The sequence below is a fragment of the Mus caroli genome, unplaced genomic scaffold (assembly GCF_978045245.1).
Source record: "Mus caroli unplaced genomic scaffold, Mus_caroli_1 scaffold_12, whole genome shotgun sequence".
NCBI classification, from domain to species: domain Eukaryota; kingdom Metazoa; phylum Chordata; class Mammalia; order Rodentia; family Muridae; genus Mus; species Mus caroli.
The window spans coordinates 21,365,657-21,389,969 of record NW_028227267.1 but is presented as its reverse complement, the minus strand read 5'-3'; the positions used below and the strand labels follow the sequence as shown (position 1 = coordinate 21,389,969).

General features: G+C 48.2%; 1 protein-coding gene across 2 annotated transcripts; it reads right to left on the bottom strand.

The window, feature by feature from the left end:
- Positions 1 to 973: 973 nt before the first annotated feature.
- On the bottom strand, positions 974 to 23,461 carry Wnt5a (Wnt family member 5A). 2 transcript variants are annotated; one of them, XM_021181977.3, is made up of 5 exons: positions 22,192 to 23,461; positions 16,333 to 16,466; positions 14,871 to 15,121; positions 9,676 to 9,968; positions 974 to 5,965 (listed from the first exon to the last, which is right to left on the bottom strand). In XM_021181977.3, the coding sequence occupies exons 1-5, from the start codon at positions 22,195 to 22,197 to the stop codon at positions 5,507 to 5,509; spliced, it is 1,143 nt and encodes a 380-aa protein (XP_021037636.1). In that variant the 5' UTR covers positions 22,198 to 23,461; the 3' UTR covers positions 974 to 5,506. The 2 variants fall into 2 exon arrangements, with proteins under 2 accessions (XP_021037636.1, XP_021037635.1); XM_021181976.3 differs by lacking the exon at positions 22,192 to 23,461 and adding an exon at positions 16,866 to 16,908.
- Between the last annotated feature and the right edge of the window lie 852 nt (positions 23,462 to 24,313).

Below are 24,313 nucleotides of genomic sequence, written 5' to 3'. Positions count from 1 at the left end.
CCTGCACAACAACTCTAAGAGCTAAGTCAACTTGTGCCCTCCCATTTTAAATACAAGGGGTCCAGCTCACAAAGCCATCCCTCAACTTCTCCAGGTCGCAAAGAAAAGATCCATGTTAGAATCTGAGCCCCATCTGTTAGCCCCATATCTGTTCTTGGAGATGTAGCCAGCTTGTTGGATCTCTGGTGTCCACACAGAAATACCGACAAGGGGCTTATCCCACGCTTGTGTCCACACATTGGCAGCAGTGTTATCCCTGGGGTCTGATCAAGCCAAGTTCCGCAAGTGTTCAGAACCTCATCTAAAGCTGCTGCATCTTCCCAGTGGGAGTGAGGTTCTTCTCCAGGTCACTGTTTGAGACATCAACCACAGGGAGATGGCCGTGGATGTGGAGTAGGTGGAGGCCCAGAGGATTGGTAAACTCTGCTGCACAGGGCAGATTTACTCCAGAGAGCCACCCAGCCTGAAATTCCAGTGGTGCTGGGGTGGAAGAACCCCAAGTTAAGAAGCTCATGACGGTCTCTGTGTCACTAAATAAGCAACCAGGAGAACATTCCAGTTGATTCTGTCTGCTCTTCATCTCACACACTTTACCTCTATCCCCAGCTCATTCTTTTTATTTCCTGACCCTGGAATTTTATGGTAACCCCTTCTCTCCCCTCTAAATGTATACAGGAGAGAAGTATCTAGCACAAATCTTACTTCTCAGCCCCAGCAAAGCAAAGAAGGTAAAGGAACAATTAATAGGAGGCCAATCTACATTAATCTACAAAAGGCATCCTTGAAGTTCAAACATAATGATCTCTTAGGCCAGAAATACTAGTGCCTTTAAAAAAACAAAAAAACAAAAAAACAAAAACAAAAAACGCCGGAAGTCCTATGCCATTTTCCAAGCACACCTCAGACTCAGATGAACTCTGCCCCTCTCTGCTAAATACACACACAGGAGCATGCTGGATTTCATAAAATGATTTTAATAGAAAAGTACAAGATATGAACAAAAATAAATAATCTTTATCTCCTTTCTAGCTCAGCAAAATGTATAAAGATTGGTCTAAAATGTAAGTCTCTCCGTTCTTTGAAAACACTGTTCAACCTTCTAGATTGGCTCACATCGACCTTTAATTACATCTGCTTCATGAAGTTCGTTAACAAGGTATTTCCCTAACATAAAACACCGTCCACTCATCAGATGTAAGTGTAAACATTAATCCATGTTAACAGGCAAATTCAAAGATCCCTTTTATAAGTTTTAGTTCTTAGGTGTCTAAATGTTTCTGCGATTTAAAAAGAAAAATCATCTTAAACCTTCACAACATGCCATCTTGTTTACAGCTCCACCAAGAGAGGGAAGACTAGAAAATGCTTTTCAAAACAATAAATATTTTTAAAGTATGCTTTACAGTAACAGTGCAGTGATTTAGAGCTTGCCTCCATGCGTGTGTGCATTCAACGTGTACCAGCAGTTACAAGCAACCTCGCCATCCCCGCTCTCTACCTATATTTCAGACTAAACAGTGATTGCAGGCGCCTTTCATGGGTGATCATGTTAATATTAGCTCATACTAGTAATCAAGTTAATATAGCTCCTGTCCACAGGTTGTGTCATCCTGCTCTTGGGCCCTATATGAAGGTTCCATTGGCTTGAATACCGTTGCAGAAAAAGACACATGGGAACTGGCTATTGGGAAAATCCTCAGGGGAGCGGGGGCAGGTAGCGGTCATCCTGGGAAGTGGCAGCCCCAAAGGTCAGGAGCACAAAGAAACAGGACTGGAACAAGATAGCCTTGCCCTAGAGCCCGACACTGACCATTTTGGACGTGGTTCTGCTTGCCACCGCCTGTATATAAATGCTTCATTGATGTTCCTGTACTGGGAAGGTCTTGAATGCTCTCCAGGATGGGAAGGAAAAAGATGCTGACATTGCTACCCCGAGTATATGTTTTAGCAATAAAGAACACTGGTCAATATACAACTGAAGAAAAACGGAAACAGATGTGCGTCCTAGAGCCACAAGTTGTTTGAATTTGCCCAGAAATGCTATTTTAAACACTCTATATGTTGGTCTACTGTAGTGTGTGTGTGTGTGTGTGTGTGTGTGTGTGTGTGTAATAATGCATTCTTGGTTTCCTTTAAAGGTTTCAATATGTTACAAGGTTATCCGTAAAGAAAGAGGGGGGGGGGACAGGGAGGGAAAAGAAAAAGGCAAAGGACCAGCTAATGTATCAGTCTACAGTCCTGGCCAGATTCTGGTCTACATTTCCAGAAACCAGCAGGGCTTCTATTAATTGCACACCACACAAGGATTCTTTAGTTCCTGTTCTCTGCAGACCCTTGCTTTCTTCCCATAAAGACTGGAACATAGAGATGTCCCACAAGACCCCTATTCGGTCAAACTGAATAGAGAGGTGCAATAGTTATAGTGGCAAGCACAAAAATACATACAGACATGCATGCACACATGCATATCACATGCATGCACACATGCATATCACACACATGTACATGCATGTGTATATATGCTGAAAAGCTGCTTCTGGGTGAGAGGGTGAGCCTTTTTGGTTCATCTCTGGGATGTTACAATAGCAACACACTCTCAAACAATTAAGTCGCATGCATAATGCCAAAAGAATGTGAGCAATCCTGTGACCAGCTTTAAGCCATCTGCTTGATTCTCTCTCTCTCTTTTTGAAGGAACATATATAGGAGAAGAGAATTCCACTTTTGTTCCAATACATATAGAGCTCTATTGAGGTTTCCCAACAGTTCGGGTTTGGTTAAAAAAAAAAAAAAAAGTCTGTTCTTCTGTTATTTGAACACATAACTGCCCTAAGCTGTCTCTTGTGGCTTCAACTAAAAATATTTCTCTACATGAATTAGCTAAAGGACAACTGAAACCTCTTACCAATATACAAGTAACATTTTATTTTATATTCTATCTTCCATTGGCATAAGCCTTTCAATGTTCTTTTTTTTAACCAGTGAAATATACAAATCACACAAGACAGAAATATGTACATTAAAAGTACAGAATAAAGGCCATAGGGGATATACAAAATATCTGAAGGATGCGTAGAATATCTTACATTAAATAGGTTTTTTTTTAAAGCTAGGATTGTTAAACTCCACTCTGCTCATAAACACGAATCACTAAAAACAAAAACAAAAAGAGAACATAATCTGATTTAACAAATAAGAGAGAGAGAGAGAGAGAGAGAGAGAGAGAGAGAGAGAGAGAGAACTTCATGGTTTTTGTAGAATAAAAACCAAAAAGTGGCATTTTAAACTAAATTAGTGCTTTTTTTCATTTCAACGTCTTTTGCTTGCAATTCATTGTAGCTGAGGGGAAATGAATATTGTTGGGCAATAAGTTAAGAGCCACAGGACTGAGGTGACCAGAAGGCTACCAAGCCCATGAATGGATACACACATTTTTTTCAAACCTTGAAAGAGTATCAGGCCTGGAAAACAACACAGCAGATGTCACTTTTGAAACAGAGGTGCCCTTCTTTTAAAACATTGTTTAAACTAGCTATCTATGTGGTGAGCTGGTTTACTTCGGGAACTCAGATCCATCCTGTCAGACAGGACAGTCCCAAGTCCTCCCTGGGAAAAGAGTGAAGCAAACAGACAGGAGGCTGGTGATCCTGGGTTCTGGGAGCCTCTAGAAGTCCAGGGCTGTGACAAACCACAGTGCCCTCCCCACAAAGAACACCAAAGAGAGGGTGGAGAACTGGCCATGGGCAGGAAGCAGAAAGGCTACTTTCTAACCAACATACATTCAGGACATGAGCCCTGAGAGCTTCCTCGGAGTCTTAGCTTGCTTCCTGGTGTTCGTGGTAGGATCCTGTCACAGGTCAATGTTAAGACTCAAAATTTTTGGAAAAAAAAGAAATCCCAATTGGACTGCAATGAAGGATGATACTCCAGGCAGAGAGCAAGCCCAGAGAAAACTGTAGGTCTAAATCCCAGACTGCACTGAGATATAATTATATCTATATTTATATATGTATATTTATATATATGTTATATACAAAAAAACTGAGATATCAGGCACCATTAAACCACACCCCCCCCTTATAAATGCAACTGTTCAAGTACACTAGGAACAGTTTTAGGGTACACCTGCAGGGTAATAGGAAAAGCACAAATGGAAAGTCTAAACGCAGGAGGATAACAACCAAACAGCTGCAACAGCTCTGGGGACTCCCTGGGCCAAGTGATATCATCAAAACACATCAAGTTACCGTACCTCCAAAGAAAAGCCTCAGAGAACAACCCCTAAGTGGCTGGTTCTGAACATGGCTCCTCGTGTACATTCTCTGCCCTACCAGGAGTGAGTGTCCACCAGGGCTGCCATTCGGAAGCATGGCCAGCAGAGATTCCAGAAAGGGCTTGGGGTTATGCAGGAAGATGGCTGCCATCATCTCCTCACAGAGGTGTTCTGCAGTGCTCAACTACATGGGACTTTCTTGTTGCCTGTGGGGGTGAGGGGTTGCAAATGGGATTCATGGGTAATTTTTCATTTTTAAGAAAATAAGATGGCTTTCAAAACAAGATCTTTTTTTTTTTTAGTCAAAAATCCCTTCATGGATATAAAAGTCTGGTATTCAGAATCAGCTGGGCTAACATAAAATTATGGCCTCAATGTAGGAAATTTCAAGTTTTCTAATTTCTGGGGACTTCCCTCCCCCAGCCCACCGGCTCCCCAATATTCATGAACTGTTAGAAAAAGGCCCATTCATGAATGGAGTATCTGTAGGTGGGACACAGTAACATTCATGATATGCCTGCTTCTGAAGATATGAGATTCTCGCTTGTACCTTCTGAAAGATCATTCTAAAAATACACACACACACACCCAAAATACAAACAAACAAACATAAACCAAAAAAAGCAAAAAAAAAAAAAAAGAAAAGAAAAACAAAACAAAACAAAAAACCCCACAAAACCAGGCTGGTAACCTCTGGGTTAGGGAGTGTCTCATAGTCTGTATTTTTGGCATATATGTATATTTAATATATCTATATTTAAGATCTTTTGTACCAGAGCACCTGCAATTCATTTTGGTCACAGGAACTGTCATTCATGGGTCTGTGCCTCCTCTGTCACCTGGGTACCACCCATCTCAAAGGACTCTGTTTGAGAAGAAAAACAGCTCCTACACCTTTTAGATGCGAAACCCAACTGCACAGCTAAGTTCGAATACATAGTTTTTCCCCTTTATCCTGTAGCATCAGAAGAAAGAAATTTTGTACTAACTTTGCAAAGATCCTCAAAATAAATATTGTTCTTAGTTTCCCCCACTATTGCCAAATATTAATTATAATATTAATAATAAACCACAGAGTTCTTAGATGGTAACAGAAAAGAAAAAACAAAACAAAACAAAACACATGGTTCCAGCTGCAATTCTTGGGGGAGAAATAAAAAGAACCAGAAGCACTGTACTTTCTATAAATAAGTGGGTCCTGGGAGTGGGACTGGGTGAAGGGCAGGCACACCACTATTTGCACACGAACTGATCCACAATCTCCGTGCACTTCTTGCATTTGACATAGCAGCACCAGTGAAACTTGCAATGACAGCGTTCGGTCTGCACTGTCTTAAACTGGTCATAGCCACGCCCACAGCACATGAGCTCGCAGCCGTCCATCCCCTCTGAGGTCTTGTTGCACAGGCGTCCCTGCGTGCCCAGCGAGCCAGTGCTCTCGTTGCGCACACAGTAGTCCGGACTTGGGTCGATGTAGACCAGGTCCTGGGTGGTCGGGGAGTTGAAGCGGCTGTTGACCTGCACCAGCTTGCCCCGGCTGTTGAGCCTCATGGCCGCTGCGCTATCATACTTCTCCTTGAGGGCATCGCCCACCTTCCGGAAGTCCGCCAGCTGCAGCCAGCAAGTCTTGAGGCTACAGGAGCCAGACACTCCATGACACTTACAGGCTACATCTGCCAGGTTGTATACTGTCTGTAGGAAGAAAAGGGAAAGGTTATTGTACTGATCCCTGGAGGAGCCGAGATGCAGGCATGAGCCTAATACACACTTTGTAGAGGCAGCCATGTCCCTTGGCTGAATCCAAGGCTGTGTTACATCTTCATTCCCCACCACTAGAAATATTGCATTGCCTTCTTTGAAACTCTGCAACTTCTTAGTCTTTATCATTCTGTCCACCATTATCACATTCAGATGGGAACAGGAAAACAAAAAAGAAAGCAAAACAAAAAAACGATCCCAGTAGCCTCCAGTTTTATGGGAGGGAAATGTTATCAGTACAATGTGATCTCCATATCTTGCCTATCCTACCTGAATGCAGACCCACATCCAAGCCTCTGAGGAGTGTGCTATTATCCTTCTCTTTGCAGAGAAGGAAATGGAGGCTTAGAGAGACAAGTTCTGCCCAACCACTGGCCAGTGGGGAATGCCAGGATTTGAACCCAGACAGTGGGACACCAAGCCTATGTTCAGTGACTTGGTAAGTGCTGAGCTGGGAAGGGGTCTATCCCTGGTGGGATCAGGGTTTCAGTGCTCTCCCATTCTACTGTACTACTGTGTTAGCTCAGCTATCAGGACACCTGCTGTGACACCTGTGACCTCATCCAATCATGCCAGCAGTTTGGTGGCATGTGTAGAAACAGGTGATAACACGGTGGCATAGGAAGGAGGCTCACACAGATCACACAACCAGGTTGTAGGGGAACTTGGTCTGGGCTTCAATTATGTCCACTGCTGTACCCACTATATCCCTACTCTGTCCTGTCCTACCCTAGGTCTTGAGGACCACCTTGCAGCTGTGGACATAGGATGTCTAACTTGGCCCTTGAACTTAGGCAACTGGCTGCCCCTTTCTAAACCTATTTGGCACCTTTGGATGGCACCAACTTCCTACACAGGAGGATAAAATTGAAGGAGCCAAGGAAGCACTTGGCACTCCAGATCCACTCAGTAAGCCTGGTCTTTCTCCAGGGTGATGGGGCCATGGCCCTGGGTTTTTTGCCCAGTCACCTCAGGCCTCCCAGGAGCAGTGCTCATAGGTCTGGCCCACAGTACTGTGCCCAGCAGTCTGGGAGGTAGTGGTTGCCTATTTATAGTCCTACTGCCCACAGCTCCTCATGCCAGCGACCTTTCAGAGTCATCATGGTATGGCAGCACTGGCCAGGGCCTGTCCAGAACCCAGAGCTACTTCTGCCCGAACAATTACCTCCCTCCTCCAAGGAATTATAAGGACTTTCTTTTAATAGGGGCCCACAGTACTTGCCATAAAGACTTGCCATAAAGACTTTCAGACTGAGGAAGGTTTTGCAAATATATTTAACCTTTGCTCCCCTTTTAAGGAAAACCAAAAGTTAATGCCCTAAAAAGTGTTAATATGATTTTCTGGCATAGTGTACAACTTTCTAAGGTACCTAACCTCCATTTTAGAGAAGAGCTGGTTTCTGTGCCTCTTTCTTACTGACCAAGATCCTTCCTTTGGCTCATCCTTCCCATGACAGAACAAAACCAAAGACATGGCACCTTAGAAGATGCAAGTATCGTTATTAAGGGCAACAAAAACAGCCAGGTCACTTTCCACCTTCTTGGGGGAAGGGGTCCCTCTTGACACTTGGAAAGGCTTGACCCTTCCCTGTGATAGACAAGCCCCTCAGGATTTCTCTCTAGGAAAGAAGAGATAAGGAAGTTCCAAAGATGGCAGGAGACATTTCTGGCTGAATGTGTCCATTAGATCCTACACAGAGGGGAAGATGCCAGGATGATGGGATCCTGGAAATGCACCCTTAGGGGTTTTCAGAGACCTGCAATCACAGGTGGACTTACAACAGTGACAAGCTAGAGAGTAGCAGTCCCTAAAGTGGGCAGCCTGAGGCGAGCACATGCTGTGCTCTCTCGGTGGCAACAACCTGGCCCCTCAGGGAAGCAGAATCTCATTGACACCCTCAGATGTTTAATGTTTGCTCTGAGAGGAAGTTAGCTGGAATTATCTCGGTGATCTGTGGCTTCCCTAGGTCCTAGTATTCTGCAGTGTTTAATAATTAACGTATCATTCATCAAGCACTGACTGCTGACAAACTTTAAGCTATAATCTGAGATTGAACCAAAGGAAGCATTGTTGTAAGTCAGATTTCTTATGGTGTGGCCCTCATGCCTGATCTCACTTCGTCTTCACAAGGACCACAAGTGGGAGTTGTAAACACAGCCACTGGAAGATATGCAAATGTGGATACCTGAGGATCTGATTTTCAGTCAGCATCTCCAGTGGCCACTCCCCTGTGTTTCAGCCCTAGGGTCCTGTGCATCTGTTTAAAGTACTCGCTTAACTTAGACTTGTAACATAGATGCACCGCTTTTCTTCTGCAGCTGCTAAGTGGTTGGCCTCAGTTTCCCAATCTGTGAGACGAGGGTGTTGGGGCCAGAGGCTCCTTCCAGTCCTCCTTGTTCCACTCTGTGATTATCTTCCTTTTTCCTCACCCCAAAATACAGAAGAGTGAACCTCTGACCAGAAAGTTCCTGGCACCTACCTTGGGTTCTGTGAAAAACTAATGACCCTGGTTTTCAATGCTGCCAAAGTTAAGAAACATTTTCACCCCTTCATTTTAAAGCAGCCATAAAGTGCCATGTGTTTAACCGCAGGGGAAAAAAGGGTCTTTTAAAATATCTTGGAGTAGCTTTTCATATCCACACCAGGGGAAGGAAAGAGGGGGGAAGCAGGAGGCTCAGGAAGGCTGGGGACAAACTGTCAGTTTCTCTTCTCTCTACAGCCACCCTGGATTTGTCTGCTGGTCAGACTTTAAAAATGCCAAACTGCTAAAATGTCTGTCCTTTCCCTAAAAAGGGCCCTTTGGAAAAAAAAAACTCTCAGCCCATCAGGTCGGCTACAGAATGCCACAAGACAGACAGGGGGAAAGAAAATAAGTGTCCAAGCTAAAGTGAGGCCTTGGTCTTGGCCTTGCTTGGTGCTTTCCCCACACTGAAACCCAGCCACAAATGGTGACCTCTACTGTGACCATCTGTGGGGACCAGCTAAAAAGATACACAGCATACTTCTCAGAAAACAGCTGGATCTCCAGAGTTCATTTGTGGATCAATCATTCCCCTAGAGGGGGAGCGCTTTCTAGAACGCACCTTTCTACAGAGAGGCCCACAAATGATGAAGTGACTCAAGGAAAAAAAAAAACAAAACAAAACAAAAAAAAACCCAAAACTTTGAATCCCAGCACTCACAGGTGAATTTCTAAGTCAGAGGCCAGTCTAGTCTACAGAATAAGTTCCAGGACAGCCAGGACTACATGGGAGAAACCCTGACTTGAAATACCAGGAAAGGAAGGAAGGAAGGAAGGAAGGAAGGAAGGAAGGAAGGAAGGAAGGAAGGGAGGGAGGGGGGAAGGAAAGAGGGAGGGAGGGGGTGAGTGAAGAAGGAAGAAGGGAAGGAAAAGAAAGAGAGAAAGGAAGAGGAGAGAAGAGAAAGAAAAAAGAAAATAGAAGAGAAAAGAAAAAGAGAAAGCCCAAAAGGAGCAGAGCAGAGGAAGATAGAGGATGCCAAGTATATACAGATATGCAAGGTATGAGTATCCGGAGAGACCTGAACTGAGGGGGCCAGGACCCAACTCCTGTGTGTGTGGTGGGAGGGTACAAGGGGGTGGGGATAGACGGTATGGGGGGGGGGGGGCGGGCATGACACTCACCCTGCGGCCTGCTTCATTGTTGTGTAAGTTCATGAGGATGCGTGCGCTCTCATAGGAGCCCTTGGCGTGGATTCGTTCCCTTTCTCTAGCGTCCACAAACTCCTTGGCGAAGCGGTAGCCATAGTCGATGTTGTCTCCGCAGCCGCCCCACAACCAGTCCCGAGGCAGGTCCTTGGGGCGCGCAGCGCGGCTGCAGCCACAGGTAGACAGCTCGCCCTCCCGGCATGCTCGGCTCATGGCGTTCACCACCCCAGCTGCGCTCACCGCGTACGTGAAGGCCGTCTCTCGGCTGCCTGCGATTAAGGATGAGGGGTCACTAGATTGCCTGCCCCACGCAGAAGCCTAAATCTTGCTGGGAATGGGGAGGGGGAAGGCGGGGCATCACTAAGACCCCTAAGGCACTGGCCTGTGCAGGCTGGAGAAGGCTGAGAGAGCCCCAACAGACATAGACCATTGGAGAGGTAGGGATCCCCAGCACATCTGGCCTTGAATCCCATTGTGGGGCTGGGGGAAACCACTCGTCAAAACACAGGAGCAAACAGTTCTCAGGCCCACTGTGGGCAGAAAAAAACTAGACAGAAACCCCTGCGGCAAGAAGAGGAAGAAGCCCTAACACAGAAAATCTGGATTATTTGGTGTGTGTGTATGTGTGTGTGTGTGTGTGTGAGAGAGAGAGAGAGAGAGAGAGAGAGAGAGAGAGAGAGAGCGCCGATATCCCATACAGAGCCCCACTCCAAAATGTACACTCAGGCCCTGGGCCCACCTCGTGACAAGCTCAGAAGGATGGATCCAGTCGCATACAGCAACAACAAATAACAAAGGGGACAGCAATACCTGCATCTGCTAGGATGTTTTAGAGCCTAGGCAGGATTCCAATCCTGCTGGCTTGATTTTTCATTAACCCCGATTGAAGATATTCAAAACGTCTTATTTCTAAAAATGCACATGAAAGAAGTCATTGAAAGAAAGCTCAGAACTAGGTTAGACGTTTTTTTACCCTTGTTCTAATGTGCATATTATTTTCACCTTGAACAGAGCAGAATTTGCTAGGCTTAGAAGCCTCTGTGAATCTCAAGTCTCCATCCTCAGCCAGCCTGGGGGCCACAGATAGTTTCTGCCTGGCACCCTTTCTCTGCAGCTATACTCTCTTCCCCGCTATGGGACCCTCTAAGCTCTCCACTCTTTACCACTCTGTACAACAGTGCTAAACCTGCCCTGGAATTTCCTCATTTAAGAATAAGCAATTAAGGTTTTTGTTGTTTGTTTGTTTGGTTGGTTGGTTGTTTGGTTGGTTGGTTGGTTGTTTGGTTGGTTGGTTGGTTGGTTTTTTTGCTTGTTGGTTTGGTTTAGTTTCTCAAGACATGGTTTCTTTGTGTAGCCCTGGCTGTCCCGGAACTCTGTAGACCAGGCTGGCCTCAAACTCAAAGATCTCCCTGCCTCCACCTTCTAAGTGCTGGGATTAAAAGTGTGTGCTGCTTCCACTACCACCACCCCTACACGAGAATAAGTAGTCAAGTTTAAAACAGCTTCCTGGTTCATCTTGGTTCTGCATCTACTACTGCCCTGGACCACTGGACTCTCCTGCTCTGTGCTCTCTCTACCCACGGCCTTTGCCTGAAGTGGTGAGATGACAAGAGAAAGAAAAAGGGAACAGACTCGGGGCGAACAGGGAGGGGAATAGATAGAAAGTGTGAAGATCATTTCCCCACAGAACACTTGTGGGAGCCCCATCCACAGACACCAGCCTGAGCTCTACCTGCAAAAGGAGACTTTGCTAATGTAACAAGAAGCAACTTGATAACCAGCTGCACTGTGAGAGAGAAATGTTAACATTGTGCCCATTGAAGGAAGCTGGACCTGCATGTAGGGGAAAGACTGGTACCATGCTTCACTTTCAGAATCAACTGTAAAATAAGAGTATAGAAATGGATGCCCATGATCTAAAGGTCCCTTTGGATGCTAACATCCCCTGTTCCAGACTGGATTTCTCATACAGTTAGGAAGCTTGCAAGCAATCTTTATGAAGCAGGGGCAGAACAAAGACAGCTGTTCTGTTCTCAGCCAACCCCAAGGAGAAGGCCTATCCAGGAGGATGGTCCTGCTGACTCTGGTGCCTGCCCTCTCGAAGATTAGTACTGTCCCACAGTTCACAGTGCCATTTGTGACCCTCAGGAAGTCCTATGGCTTAAGTCATACAGACTCCCCTCCTGCACTTAACAAATGAACAAAAGCCCATCAGGAGTGTGCTGGTGGTAGGCAGGAAGATGGGACCAGAAAGTCCCAGTGGGGCTTTACCTTAGATGGCAGAGTGTGTGTGCTGGGGGGGGTGGGGGGTGGAAATAAACCAGGAGAGCAAACGGATTGGTGGGGGTTATTTGAAGATTAACACTGATAATATGGGAAGTGTTGTGGTCTGAGCAGGAGAGGGTTGTGGGATAAAAGTGTGGGTAGAGGAAGAGGAGATAAACTGATCCTCAGAGGACAGAGGGGGATGAGACACTGCCCTTTGAATGCACAGAGCATAAAGGGCTTTTATACAAAACACAAATCCTACACAGCTTTTTTTTCCCCCCATAGATCTAGCTAAATCATTTCGATTTTCATCCAGAATACAAAACCTGGTAGGAGTCTCTAAGCTAATTGTTGACTGTGGAAAAACAGCAGTTTGAAGAGCTCTGCTTGGCTAGGGCTGCGTGAGGCCTCTGTGTCTCTCTATGGCTGCTCATTTGGTTAAGTCTCCCTCTGCATGAAATCTAGGCTGACTTGGATCCTCACATCCCTTAAAAATGGTGCCTTCCTGACATCTTTTCACAGTCTAAAAACAAAGACAGGAGAGAAACAAAAGCTGGTGGGGGAAAAGGAACACGGGTGAAAAATGAGAATGTTTCCAAAATGAAGCTGGGGGCCCTTCAGGAGGCGGCTGCGCACGGTGCCTCCAGGGCAACTGGCACCTTAGAAAAATGAGCCTGGAAAGGGGTCAGAGGTGGCAGCAGGAGCTTCTCAGACACTGGCCCCTCACAGGGTCAGGGTCTCACAGACAAGTGTTCCTCTCCACATCCCTGGGATCCTGAGAGTTTTGGAGTGACCCGGGCACACCTTGGGCACCAGAGGTGTTTTCAACTGTCCCAAAACTCACTGACTTCAAGCAAAGCCTGAGCTCAGAAAAAGAAGACAAAGACGTTGTTCCGTTCTTGGAGTTCAACCTCTGCTCCTTCTCATCCAGAACATGTATTATAATTTTCCTACTCTCCTTCCTTCCTTTCAAATATTAAGGAAAAATTTTAAAAAGCCTCTAGAGAGTCAGACCTAAGCTGGCAGGTGGCTTTCTGCTCTAGGACAACCGGGTACTTGGGAACCTTTGGCCAGGGAAGATGCATGCTGTGCTTCTCTGGAGCATCCGATGGCCCACCCACAGCACTGGTCACTCTCACCTCACCAGACTTTGAGAGGGTGGAACTCACACAAGCCCCATCATCCAGTCCCTACCAGGGAGTACCACAACAGTCAAAGACCAAAGAGGAGACAATTAAATGCAGGTGTTTGGAGTAGGAGCTCTACTCAGGCCTTGAGGACACAGGCACTTTGAATCTTGGACCAGATTTAAGCGGTATTTAGATTCACTCAGCAAATGAGAGCTTATCTGGTACACTCTTGCCTAGAGCAAGCCCCCTGCCAAGGATGAGGAGGGAGAGGAAGGAGGATGCCAATCAAAGCTATGTTCAAGTGAGTTCACAGTTGGAAAGCACTTGCAACTGCCCCTTCCTCTGGCTTTTTCTAACTCCTGTCCCTGTGAGAACACAGAGGTTTTAAAGGCGGTTGAGGTGCTTATAAAGGAAACACCCAACAGCACTTGACATTTAGATAGAACTTTGAAGGAGGTTTTAACTTCTCTCTTGAAGTTTCGGAAGGCAGAAGTAAAGTCCCTAGGATACCCCCCCCCCCCAATTTGGCTACCTTAAAACAGTCTATATCTAGGGATCATTCCTGCTTCCCTGGGCTTTGCTACTTCAGTCCGACCCCAGGATATACATTAGCACATTTTAATCATTGACAGAAAGGACAAAGCCCCATGAACCTTGCAGGCTGGGGCTGCAGGCTGTTCCCCCACTGGATTAGAGGAGTGGTTTCCAAACCTGTGTTATTTTCGCTTATGAAGCCCCTTGGCTCAAGCATCCACTGACAACTCTTTTTTGTTCTCAATGAATGCACTTTTTAAGGTTTTCTTTCAAAAGTATTTTATCCATCTGTGATGGATATTAAGCCAACTCTTTATCTCCAGTCAGTATAAACAGTTAATTGCCTTGATAAATTGCTTCTTACTTTTGGAGTCACTGCAGTCTTATTAATTATAAGGGCTTGTTTGCATAAAACTAAAGAGACCTAAAATATTCACACTAGAAAACACACAGGGCCCATCTGTCAAGTAGGATCGCAGACTACTGCAGAAAACCACAGGCAAACTGAGTTTTCAATTATTTTTTTTTCTTTTGGTCCAATTTAAATGCTGTCTCCTTCCTGAATGGAACAACAAACTCAACAACATATTTGAAATTAAAACTCAAACTGCACACAAAACACTTAAAATTGCAATGTCAAAGTTTCTAGGTTGAAAGCCCAAGTCTGTGTGTGTGTGTTTTTTTTCTGCCAGTTGTCAAAAATCACACACACACAAGTTGTATCACTTCTTATTAAAATTCTTTCTGGGACTAAAAATAAAGCTTTTAACTTTATGTATCTCTGTAGCCTCAGGAAATGTCTATATTAGGAAAATCAAAACCTTACTGCCGGCATTGCCAGTGTTCTAAAAGATGACAACTTGGGCCATTTGGATTGTAGCTTAAGACACAACCATCAGGAGGGCTTTTAGTTTTAAAAGGGCTTAAATGGCTCTGCTTTGCCACATCTACTTTTGATCAATCAAAGCAAAGCAGGATACTGCTTCTACTTTAAATAAAATGCATTTTACAAAAAAACATGAAGTGTCACAGGGAACGATGGGATCTGAGGTGTCCCTCTACTGATCTGGTTCAAGGAGTTAGAAACTGCAATCAGAAGTGGGGATCAGAATTAAAACCATTCTGGAAAAGAATCTCCCAAGCCATCACCCAGGCTGTAAAGCGGACAGCTCATCAAACACTGAAGCAAACACAAAGACCTTTGCAGACAAAGGTGATGGGCATCCCAACACATCCTACCTATTTGCATCACCCTGCCAAAGACAGAAGTATTGTCCACTGTGCTGCAGTTCCATCTCCGATGCCGGAACTGGTACTGGCATTCCTTGATGCCTGTCTTCGCACCTTCTCCAATGTACTGCATGTGGTCCTGATACAAGTGGCAGAGTTTCTTCTGTCCTTGAGAAAGTCCTGCCAGTTGGCTGCAGAGAGGCTGTGCACCTATGATATATACTTCTGACATCTGAACAGGGTTATTCATACCTAGAGACCTGCAAAGGGGAGGGGGAGATGTTCATTCAAGATTTACGCAAACTCTAGAGGTAGCTCCCTCCTCCCCAAAAACGTGTCAGCCATTTGGGGGCTTGAAGCAAACAAATGCCTTTTCTCTCCTGTTTGTCTGCATGACAAAGTAGGAGAAGGGCTTCATAGAACTCCTCTGTTTAAACCCTGCAGAAAACAGAGGTATTGTGCAGTCCCCACCCAGCCATCTGGCTCCCTCAGTCAGTATTTTCATTGCCTTCTTCTCCAGTCACTACATACCTGAACCAGTATTTCTGAGAGTCACTGAGAAAGGGGGCGGGGGGGGGGGGTGGAGGTTTCCAGAGACCAGCCACTGACTTTAGAGAAAGTGACTTGGTACCTACAAGGTAGATGAATCCTCCTCGAAAATTCAGGAACATCAAAAGTAGAGATAGTTAGGTAGGAGATAGCAGTACCTTCCTTCGGAGAAATGGAAACACAGATGGGGATGTCTATACAGACTGAAGAAAATCCCCCATGTTTTTAGACATATTAAAGGGGATTCCTAAGTGAACATGAAGGATTCAAGTTAGGAAATCCAATGACTAGAAGTCACATTTAACAGCCAGAAAAGAAAAGGAAAAAAAAAAAAAAAAAAAAGCTACTCTGTTACCAGGGAGAAAATATCCAGAATGGTGCCACACACAATCCCCGGGATTCACTGCAGCCCAGAGAGAAAACCTCATTTAGGGACATTTGACTATTTCAAGTTCACCTCCCTTTGATCAAATTTCAAGTGCAAATACTCTCTCTTTATTTGGGGTTAGATGTCTTCTAGGACTCTGCTGCTTCAGACACTGTGGCTTAATAACCTCAAACGACAGAAAAATAAAGGGGAGACTCATTTTTATTTTACCTGGTGAGGGGGTGGCAAAAGTTATAGATAGACTTACAATTATTAAAGAAGTGCATTTCCCTTTTATTTTAGTACACGATGTTACTGTAAACCCACATCTCAACAAGGGCCTCATAGAAAAAGGCTGAGATTTATATATTCTGATTTCCCCGTGGAACTGAGTGTATGATTTACAAAATGAGCGGGTTACAAGAAAATTCATATTTTAAAAGCTCATAGAACACACACCATCTACATTAGATGAATGTACCCAAGGCCATAACATAGTGCAAGTGTACGTTTTTTGTTTTTTAAAGGAAGAATAGGCACACAGAATCAACTTACCACCAAGAATTAGCTTCTATAACAACCTGGGCGAAGGAGAAAAACGTGGCCAAAGCCATTAGGAAGAACTTGGAAGACATGGCACCTCCAGCGGTCCCCAAAGCCACTCCCGGGCTTAATATTCCAATGGGCTTCTGGAGAGGAAAGAAAGGAGCAGATGTTTATTGCCTTCAGATAATTTTCAAGCATACAAGTTTAAACAACGGAAACATCCGAGGTCTCTTAAGTTTACTGTTGATTGACTGCGCTTCTCCTCCGTGAGGTTTTTGATGGCAAGATATAGGCAGTTCCTTTTTCCAAATTAATCCACCCACGCACCCTCACCAGGAAGTCTTACTTCGCTGGGATCCTGCGCGCGGGGCACGCCAGCGATTACAAACATGTCTCAATGCAGTTGAGTCAAAGCCCGGGTACCAGGCTTCCTGCAACTTCCAGTCCCGCACCCCCTCGCTTCCCTCTAGTTTCCCGCTGCGCTCGGTCCCTCCCAGAAAATTCACTCGGGAACCCGCCGCCACCCTCGTCCTCTCCCGGACCTGGGCCGGAGCAACAAGTGGAGCCAGAATTAATTCCATGGGCGAGAAGAGCGCGAAGGCGAGTGGAGCGCACTGCCGGAGGCTGCCGAGGAGGCGGGGTGGCCGGCGCGGGGGTGGGGGTGGGGGCAGGACGCGGGAGGGAAGGGCAGGGGGTGGGGGCGAGGCCCCAGGGACCAGCGCGGCGCGCGAGTGCCCAGCTGGGAAATGCAGCTCCGAATTAACATCGTATGTTTTATAATCAGTTTACGGGGCCGATTTTGGGAAAGCCACTTCCAGATGGGGAAGAGCAGCCTGGATTTCCTTTAGGATCTGCTTCAGCCAGTTTGGGGCGGGGAGTAGATGAAGTTGGGGGGTAAGGGATAATGAATGGGAAGAGGGTCGGCTCTCCCACCCCAGGGAACCCGGAAAGCCTGCCCCCTCCTGCCAGCGGCCTCAAGTCAGTAGGAGAGGAGACGAAGGTCTCGGATAGAAAGAAGTATCCGGCTTCAGTTCCTTTAGGGGAGGATCTTTCCCCTACCCTTCCCTTCTCTTGGACCCCATTATTCTGACTTTTTACTCTCCCTCTGGTCCCCAGGTCCAGCAGCGGCTGGGAGGCGGGGCGAAAACCACGGAGAGCCTGTTGTTTCTCTTGGAGTTGTCCCCATGTTTTCATCGCACCACTGCGGGCCTGTGTCTTGAAGCACACTGCCACCCTGCCTCCAGTCTAGCCTCTCTGGCCCAAGTCGGGCTCAGTTCATTCAGTTCCAAACTGTTGGCAAACGGAGCCGAGGCGACAGGTCCCCAAGCGGAGCCAGCTCCCAAGCATCAGCAGTGCCCCTGGCCTCCAGGGCGCAGGGAGCCGGGCGGAGAAGTTTCCTTCCTGAAGATATTCGGGGACAGAGAGTTCTCAGGCTGCTCCCACTGGTGACTTTTCCACCTGCAGGCGGCGGCGGAGAGAGAAGAGTGTGGGTACGAGGAGCAGGTTTCCAACGTTCCCCTTTACGTCTCTGATAAGTGTAACTCTGTGATGCCCAAAGCCCCCGAGGGAGCCCCTTCTTTTGGAAAGGCAAGAAAGGTGAACCTCTTCCAGGCGAAGGCCCTGCTGAGACCAGCTCCGCAAAAGGGATGAAGGGGACCCTGTAGGCAGTAGAAATGCTAAGGGGCCTTGGAGCAGGCGGTAGCTCTCCTTTTCGAGCCACCCCTTGGGCTTGCACACCTCCGGGCTCCTGGTAGAGGAGCTTATGTGCTTCCCAGTGCCAGCTAACCAGTGCTCCGAGTTTCGGCCCGGCCGTGCCCAAGCACAGCAAAGCTGGGGACGCATCCTGGAGAGAATGGAAATGTGGAGTTTCCCCAGTCTAAGAGAAAGAAGGTTCAGTCTCCTTCCCTACCCCCGCCTGAAGTGTCAAGTTTCCTCCAGGGGAGGGGTGGGCTTCAGGGTCTTTCTTTGCGCGGCCCAGGCTGCAAAGGTTTAGAGTCCCTAGTGGAGGCTAAAAGCGCGCGCACGCGCGCGCACACACACACACACACACACACACACACATTCACACCACATCCATACACACCCTCGTGCACACTTACACATTCGTATGCACAGACACACATACGTTACGAAGGGCTCCAGCTCTCAAATCGCGGCGGGTCTCACTAACTTTTGGAGCTTCACAGCGGGCGGGGCGCGCGGGGCGGGGCACGGGTGGTGGAGAAATTGATAACAGATTCGGCGGATTACAGGGAATCTCTTTGTTAGAGCCGAAACCACACAAACCGAACCCTATCCCGGCCGACGCCCCCGGGGCAAATCCACCAGTTCCCAGAACCCTGGCTAACAGCGAGCGGAGGCACCGGGTTTACTGGACTCAGGTCTCCTCGGTTACAGCTTAGGGGTGTCCCCAGGAGATCGGCTAGAGAGTCCTGAGAGCAGCATCTGCCTTAGACCCTCTTCACTTGCCTGGAAACCTCGGTTTTCTTTCCTCTCCAGTCTGTCGCAGCCCCACAAATCTGAGCGATTCAAGGAACTCACAGCGAACTCACTAAGGAACACCTCCACTCTAGAGTGTAAAACATCCAACCGGGTGAGTTTAGGAGAAATCGAAGCGAAGAAGACCGTGTGGAAGGAGAACTTTCGGGAGACTCCCGCAACAGAGTTATATAGATTTTTAAAAAAGTTCTGGTCAAAATTATCCAGAGAACGAGCCAAATGTTTTCCAATAGGGTTGGGAAAGCAGGCTGAGAAGCCGGAGCATCTGTCGTTCCCGGGTGTACAGTGGAGGGTGCGGGCTTTTAAGAGGTGCAGCGCAGGGGTGGGTGAAGCGAAGGAAAAGCGGTTGCGGGTCTTGAAGCCAAAGAAGCTGAATCTCGATGCTGCTGCTTCCCCATAAAGGAAACCTCCAAGCTTTCAGGGTGGACTAGGTGAAAGGTGCAGGCTGCAGCGCTGTTCTAAGGTGCCAACACGAAAGAGAGGGAAGTTGGTGGGAAAAGACTATTTTCTCGGTCTAGATAGCTACAGGACACGCGTAAAAGTGTTCCGCTCCCAAGTGCAGAAACAGGCAAACACTAGAGAGGCTAGGCACAGAATCTTTTTCCAGGGTCAGGGGGCGGGAAGTAGGGGGCAGTGGCCCTACTTCCCAATCGGGTCATTTCCTTCTGCTAGATTCTACATTTAGGGCCCACGACTGACAGTGGAAATGATGAGAGATGCCAACTAGGCGGAAGAGAGTGACCCAGGCTCCCAGTGGCGAAAAGGAAGATGGGAAACTCCCAGATCTCTGTTCTTGAAGAGGTGGAAATTGAACTATGTTCTCCAGTCTGCTCTTTCTCTGAACCAAGAAGATGGATGGAGAAACTTGAGGGAGAAGAACTCTGTCGCTGGAACAAACTTGGTTCTCCGGCTTCAAGAACGGCAGAGAGAAGGCAATGAAGAAATGACCAATGTCTGCTTAAGGGGGTGTAGACAAAAGAAGCGTTGCTCCCCATCTTTAGGGCCTGGGCCCAGCTGAGCTGTACCTGTCCCACTTCATGAATACACGTGGTCAGAGCACATGCAGCAGGCAGAAATAGCCAGTGAGATAAGCCAGAGGTTGTCTGGAGCTGCAGTCAGGGTAAGAAACCTGAAAAATTCCCGAGTGACACAGAATTGCCAGGAGATCGGAGAACAGTAATAGTCCAGGAGATAAACTTCGGCTCTTTTCCTAAGCTTCAGAGATGTTCCCCAGGGTTCTCAAGGACCCACACACAATTATCTCGAGTAACTGAGCACAGAGTCATTTGTCTAAAACAGTTGTGTAGCCCCAAGAGAGAGTGAGAAATCAAAGATCGGTTCAGTCCCAATCTTTACAGGGGATTTTTTTTTTTTTTTACAGACTAAGTTCATAAGCGAAAACAAAATCACTGTTTTTGTTTCTGTGTTTAATAGATGAAGAAGCAGAGGCTGAGAGAGGGAAACACAACAAGCATCCAGGACCACAGAAAGAATTGGTGAGACAACCAGGGCCACACCCGAGGCCTTGTACTGTGACACTCCCTCCCTCACCAGTGACCAGAAAGGGTCGAAATCCTTAGCCCAAATTGCCCAAGGCCTCATTGCTGGGTTACAGCTATGGCCCTTTTCTATTCGAAGCTCGGGGTAACACAGATTGTCCCCTGGCGGAGACCTTAGAAGGGTCTTGGTGGGAAGAGTGGGGCTGAGTTGTCTCCAGGGGTACAAGTTGAAGGACTGGGACTCAGAGGGGCCTTATTTCCAGATGGCCAACAGGGGGCAGCCGGCACCGCGCGGCCGGTTAGAAAGGCCGCGTTAAAGCTCAAGAGTTTTGCCAGCACGTAGCGCGCCCCTTGTGCAAAGGAGCGCTCTAGAAGGGAAGACCAGGGTTTTGGGCTGGACCTCCTTTGGAGGATCTAGGGCCGAACCGCCAAGACTAAAGCCGGCTTGTCAAAAACTGATCTCCAGCTCCCCAAGTCCCCAAAGCACAGCAAGGGTCCCAACGCGTCCTCTCATACCCTACTTTCCGCCATTCCTCAATTGCTGGGTACTTACAACATTGTCTCCTCCAAATCCCCCGCCCCCCACCAAGCCTTGCCTGATGGAAAATGTCTTGAAATTAAATCTGGCTAGGTGTGCTAATATCGTCAAGACAGCAGATGCTGAGGAGGTACGACCTCATCACCGGGCCCAAATTATTTCCCAGGAGCGAATTGTTCATTTAAAGTACGACCACGGAGCTGTGGCTCGGACAGGGCATAGAGGGTAAAACAGGGCCTTAGAAACACCGGGGTTTAAAACCCTTTCTTTGAAGAAAGAAGGTTGTTTGCTTTTAGGAAACAGCTTCGTTCCGATCTTCATCTTACTCCCTACTAGAAAGCTGGAAACGAGATATGAAGTATAAATGGAAATTGTTATCGAGACGTGGAAGATAACCGAAGGGAAAGTTGTTTGGAAAATTGCTAGTTATATTTCAAGACGAAACGTTAACTTTTTTGTAAAAGTGAACTCTCGGTGACCCTCAGAGTGTGTGACTCGGCTTTAACATACAACTGACAATTAAAACAAACATGAGTTCACAAACTAACCCCCCGCCCGCTCTCGAAACGCAGAGGCCCTAGAGTCTCCAAAGCACTAGGCTGACTCCGCTCAGGGGGCAGGATTAAAGCCACTAGGACCACTACTCCCCGCCCCCAATGCTGCAGTAAAGGACCTGAGCTCACCCAGAGGCCGCTAATAAAGCTAATAACGCGACCCCGCTCCCCGCGCGGGGTGCACTCTGGCCCCCCGCCAGGCACTCTTAAAGGCACAGGGGCCGGGAACGCTCCGGTTACTCGACCTGGAGAGCCGGGAACTGGGCCCTGATCGGAGGTTGGGGGTGGGGTGTGCGTTGCTCTAGGGTAGGTGGCCCCTAGTTTCCTTAGTCTCGCAGCCGTTTCTCCTAACACAGTCCTCATCGGGCCTCAGAGCTTCAGCCACACAATCTCCGCATGCCGGTGAAATGAGCGTTTGATATATACTTGATGAATCGAATCATTATCCAGTCGCTGAAATACACATAGTAAAACTACACTCCAGTTCTCGAGGTAAAAAGGCGCGCCGCCTGTGACCCGCACTGTCTTTCCTGCCCTCGCTCTTCTCCATAGTTGAAAAGGTTTGAAGAATAGCCGGTGCAAAAAGTCTCCAAGGACGCAGAGGCAGTGTCCCCAGGGTAAGGGACGAAAAGATAGGAGTTCCTGCCAGCGATACTGGAGTTTAGCTTTTTCCAGGCAGTTAGAGAAATGGAGAGGATAGGGATAGATTGAAAGAGTTCAATTAACTTTGAAAAGGGGGGGAAAAAGTAGGGAGCGTCCGTGAGCACAGAACACTTACCTTCATGGCGAGGGGGAGGGGGCGCGGAGAGGAAGTCGCCACCCGAGCGAAGGCGGCCGAGGAATTCAAGCGAAGCGTCGGGGTTAAGCCTTGGGGGACAATCCAAAGCAGGGCTGCGGAGTCCTCCTGGGCGCGTCGGGTGGGCGCAGCGACCCGGAGCGGAAGCGAGCACTGGCGCCCGGGCTCGGGCAGAGGAGCTGGTATAGCGTGGAAATGTGCCCAGGAACCGAGAGGGCGCCGGCGCGCGCGGGCGAGCAGCAAGCGCAGGGCCGAGCGGGGACACAGTGCAGGAGCCGCGGGTCCGACGAGGGCGCGCAGGCGACTGTTCCGCGGCGAGGCGCTCCCTCTCTAACGTCCATCAGCGACGGCGGTAATTAGGGCTTTCCAACCCCAAATGTGGGCGTGATTGTGCAAAAGACTTTACAACAAATAATAAAAAAAAAATTCTTCACAAGAAGGTGAAAAAAAAATGCCCCACTACTCAACTGTGGCCCGAGGCGGGGAAGGAGGGGGGGGGCAATCCCTGTGCCCAAGATGCCCCCAGTTCATTCACACCACGAATTCTGCAGGCTCCTGGCGGCTCACGCCTCCTGATTGTCAGCTCCTCCTCTCTGGGTCTGTGGCCGAAACGTCTGCTTCCAGGGACTGCTCCTGCAGCTGAGTTAGCTAGTGAACGTCTGTGTACACACAGACACACACCCAAACACACACACATACACACACACACGCACACACACACGCAGACACAGAGACACGCGCTCACACACAGAGAGACACACACAGAGCAGCGGCGGCGGCGGCGGCTATAGGACCACAGAACAATCAGGCACGCATGGTTTTTTCTCCGGGAGATGCCGCTGAAATCGCACAAGTCGCCATCCGAGCTGCAAGAGTCAGCGCCGAATTTTGTCCTTTCATTTTAGAGTCTGGCAAAAACCAGGCGCAAAGAAAATGGGTTCAAGGCAGCCCTGAACTTTCTGCCGCTTGGTGGCTTGAGCGGTTGATGGACAGCTAGCCCGTGGGGGAACGTTGGCTTCCCCCTTCTGGTCCCCTTCTTTCTTTCTTCCTTTCTTCGGGTTAACCTTCTTCTTTCCACCCCCCCGCCTTTCCAGAGAGAACAGAGCAAGAGGACGGAGGGCGCAGAGCTCCGCGGTGGCGACTCAACTCCAGAGGTCCATGGCGGCCGAGGCTGCCCACCTCCTCGGTCGCGGCCGGGGTCCGAGGGGCGGTCGTAGGGCCCGGCGGAGGCCGCGGAAGGAGCTGGCGAAGCAGCGGCCGCACAATCCGGACTCCGGACGGCGGAGGCGGTGCCTCGGAGCCTGCAGCAACTTTCCAAGCGATGCTGTGCCCCACAGACTGACTGGCCCAGCGAGGGGACCGCGTGCCCCCCACCCCCGGCCCTCCTGACCAGTTCCCTCACTTTCGCCCTCCCTCTCTCCAGACTCCTCTTTCCCTTGGTGTTCTCAGCGAAAAAATATATATATATATTTTAAAGTTGCAGAACCAAACACGGCTGGAGAGGCAAAGGGGGGTGGGGGGTAGAGAAAAAAAAAAGTCAACTTTGCCTATGCGCATGCGTGATGAGGCTGTCCTATGACAAACTTCTCAGGATTTTAAAGCTGTACTACGGGACAGGGTGCCTGGAGGCGGGGTACGCTCCCCCTTGGGCCCCCTCCTCAAGGCTCCCCATCCCCCAGGCATCTGTAGAATGAGGTCCATTTCACTGCTGTTGCCTGCCTGCCTCCTGACCGGCTCAGCTTCTTCCAAAGCCGTCGACCCGTTTGGGGGGCTGAACCCCAACTTTCCGATCCGGACCCCTTGGCTCAACTGTACCCAACTGCATTTACTGGCACCTCTACAGAAAAGACCTCACTGACCTGGATCCTCGTTGGGTTGGGATGTCTCTTTCTTGCGCCCTGGGCTTAAAGCCCGGGCTTGGAGGGTAAAGTGGGCTCCTGCATCTTGCAAAGTCCCTGGTGTCAGAGGTTTGCTAGACAGGACTGTTGCTCACCCCAACGTGGCCAAGCAAGAGTAGAGGTCATGCTGCCAATATGGATCTAGGTGATGGCTCTCAGGGTGAGAAGGCTGTGAAGTTTAGGTGAACGGGGGGGGGGGGGGGATC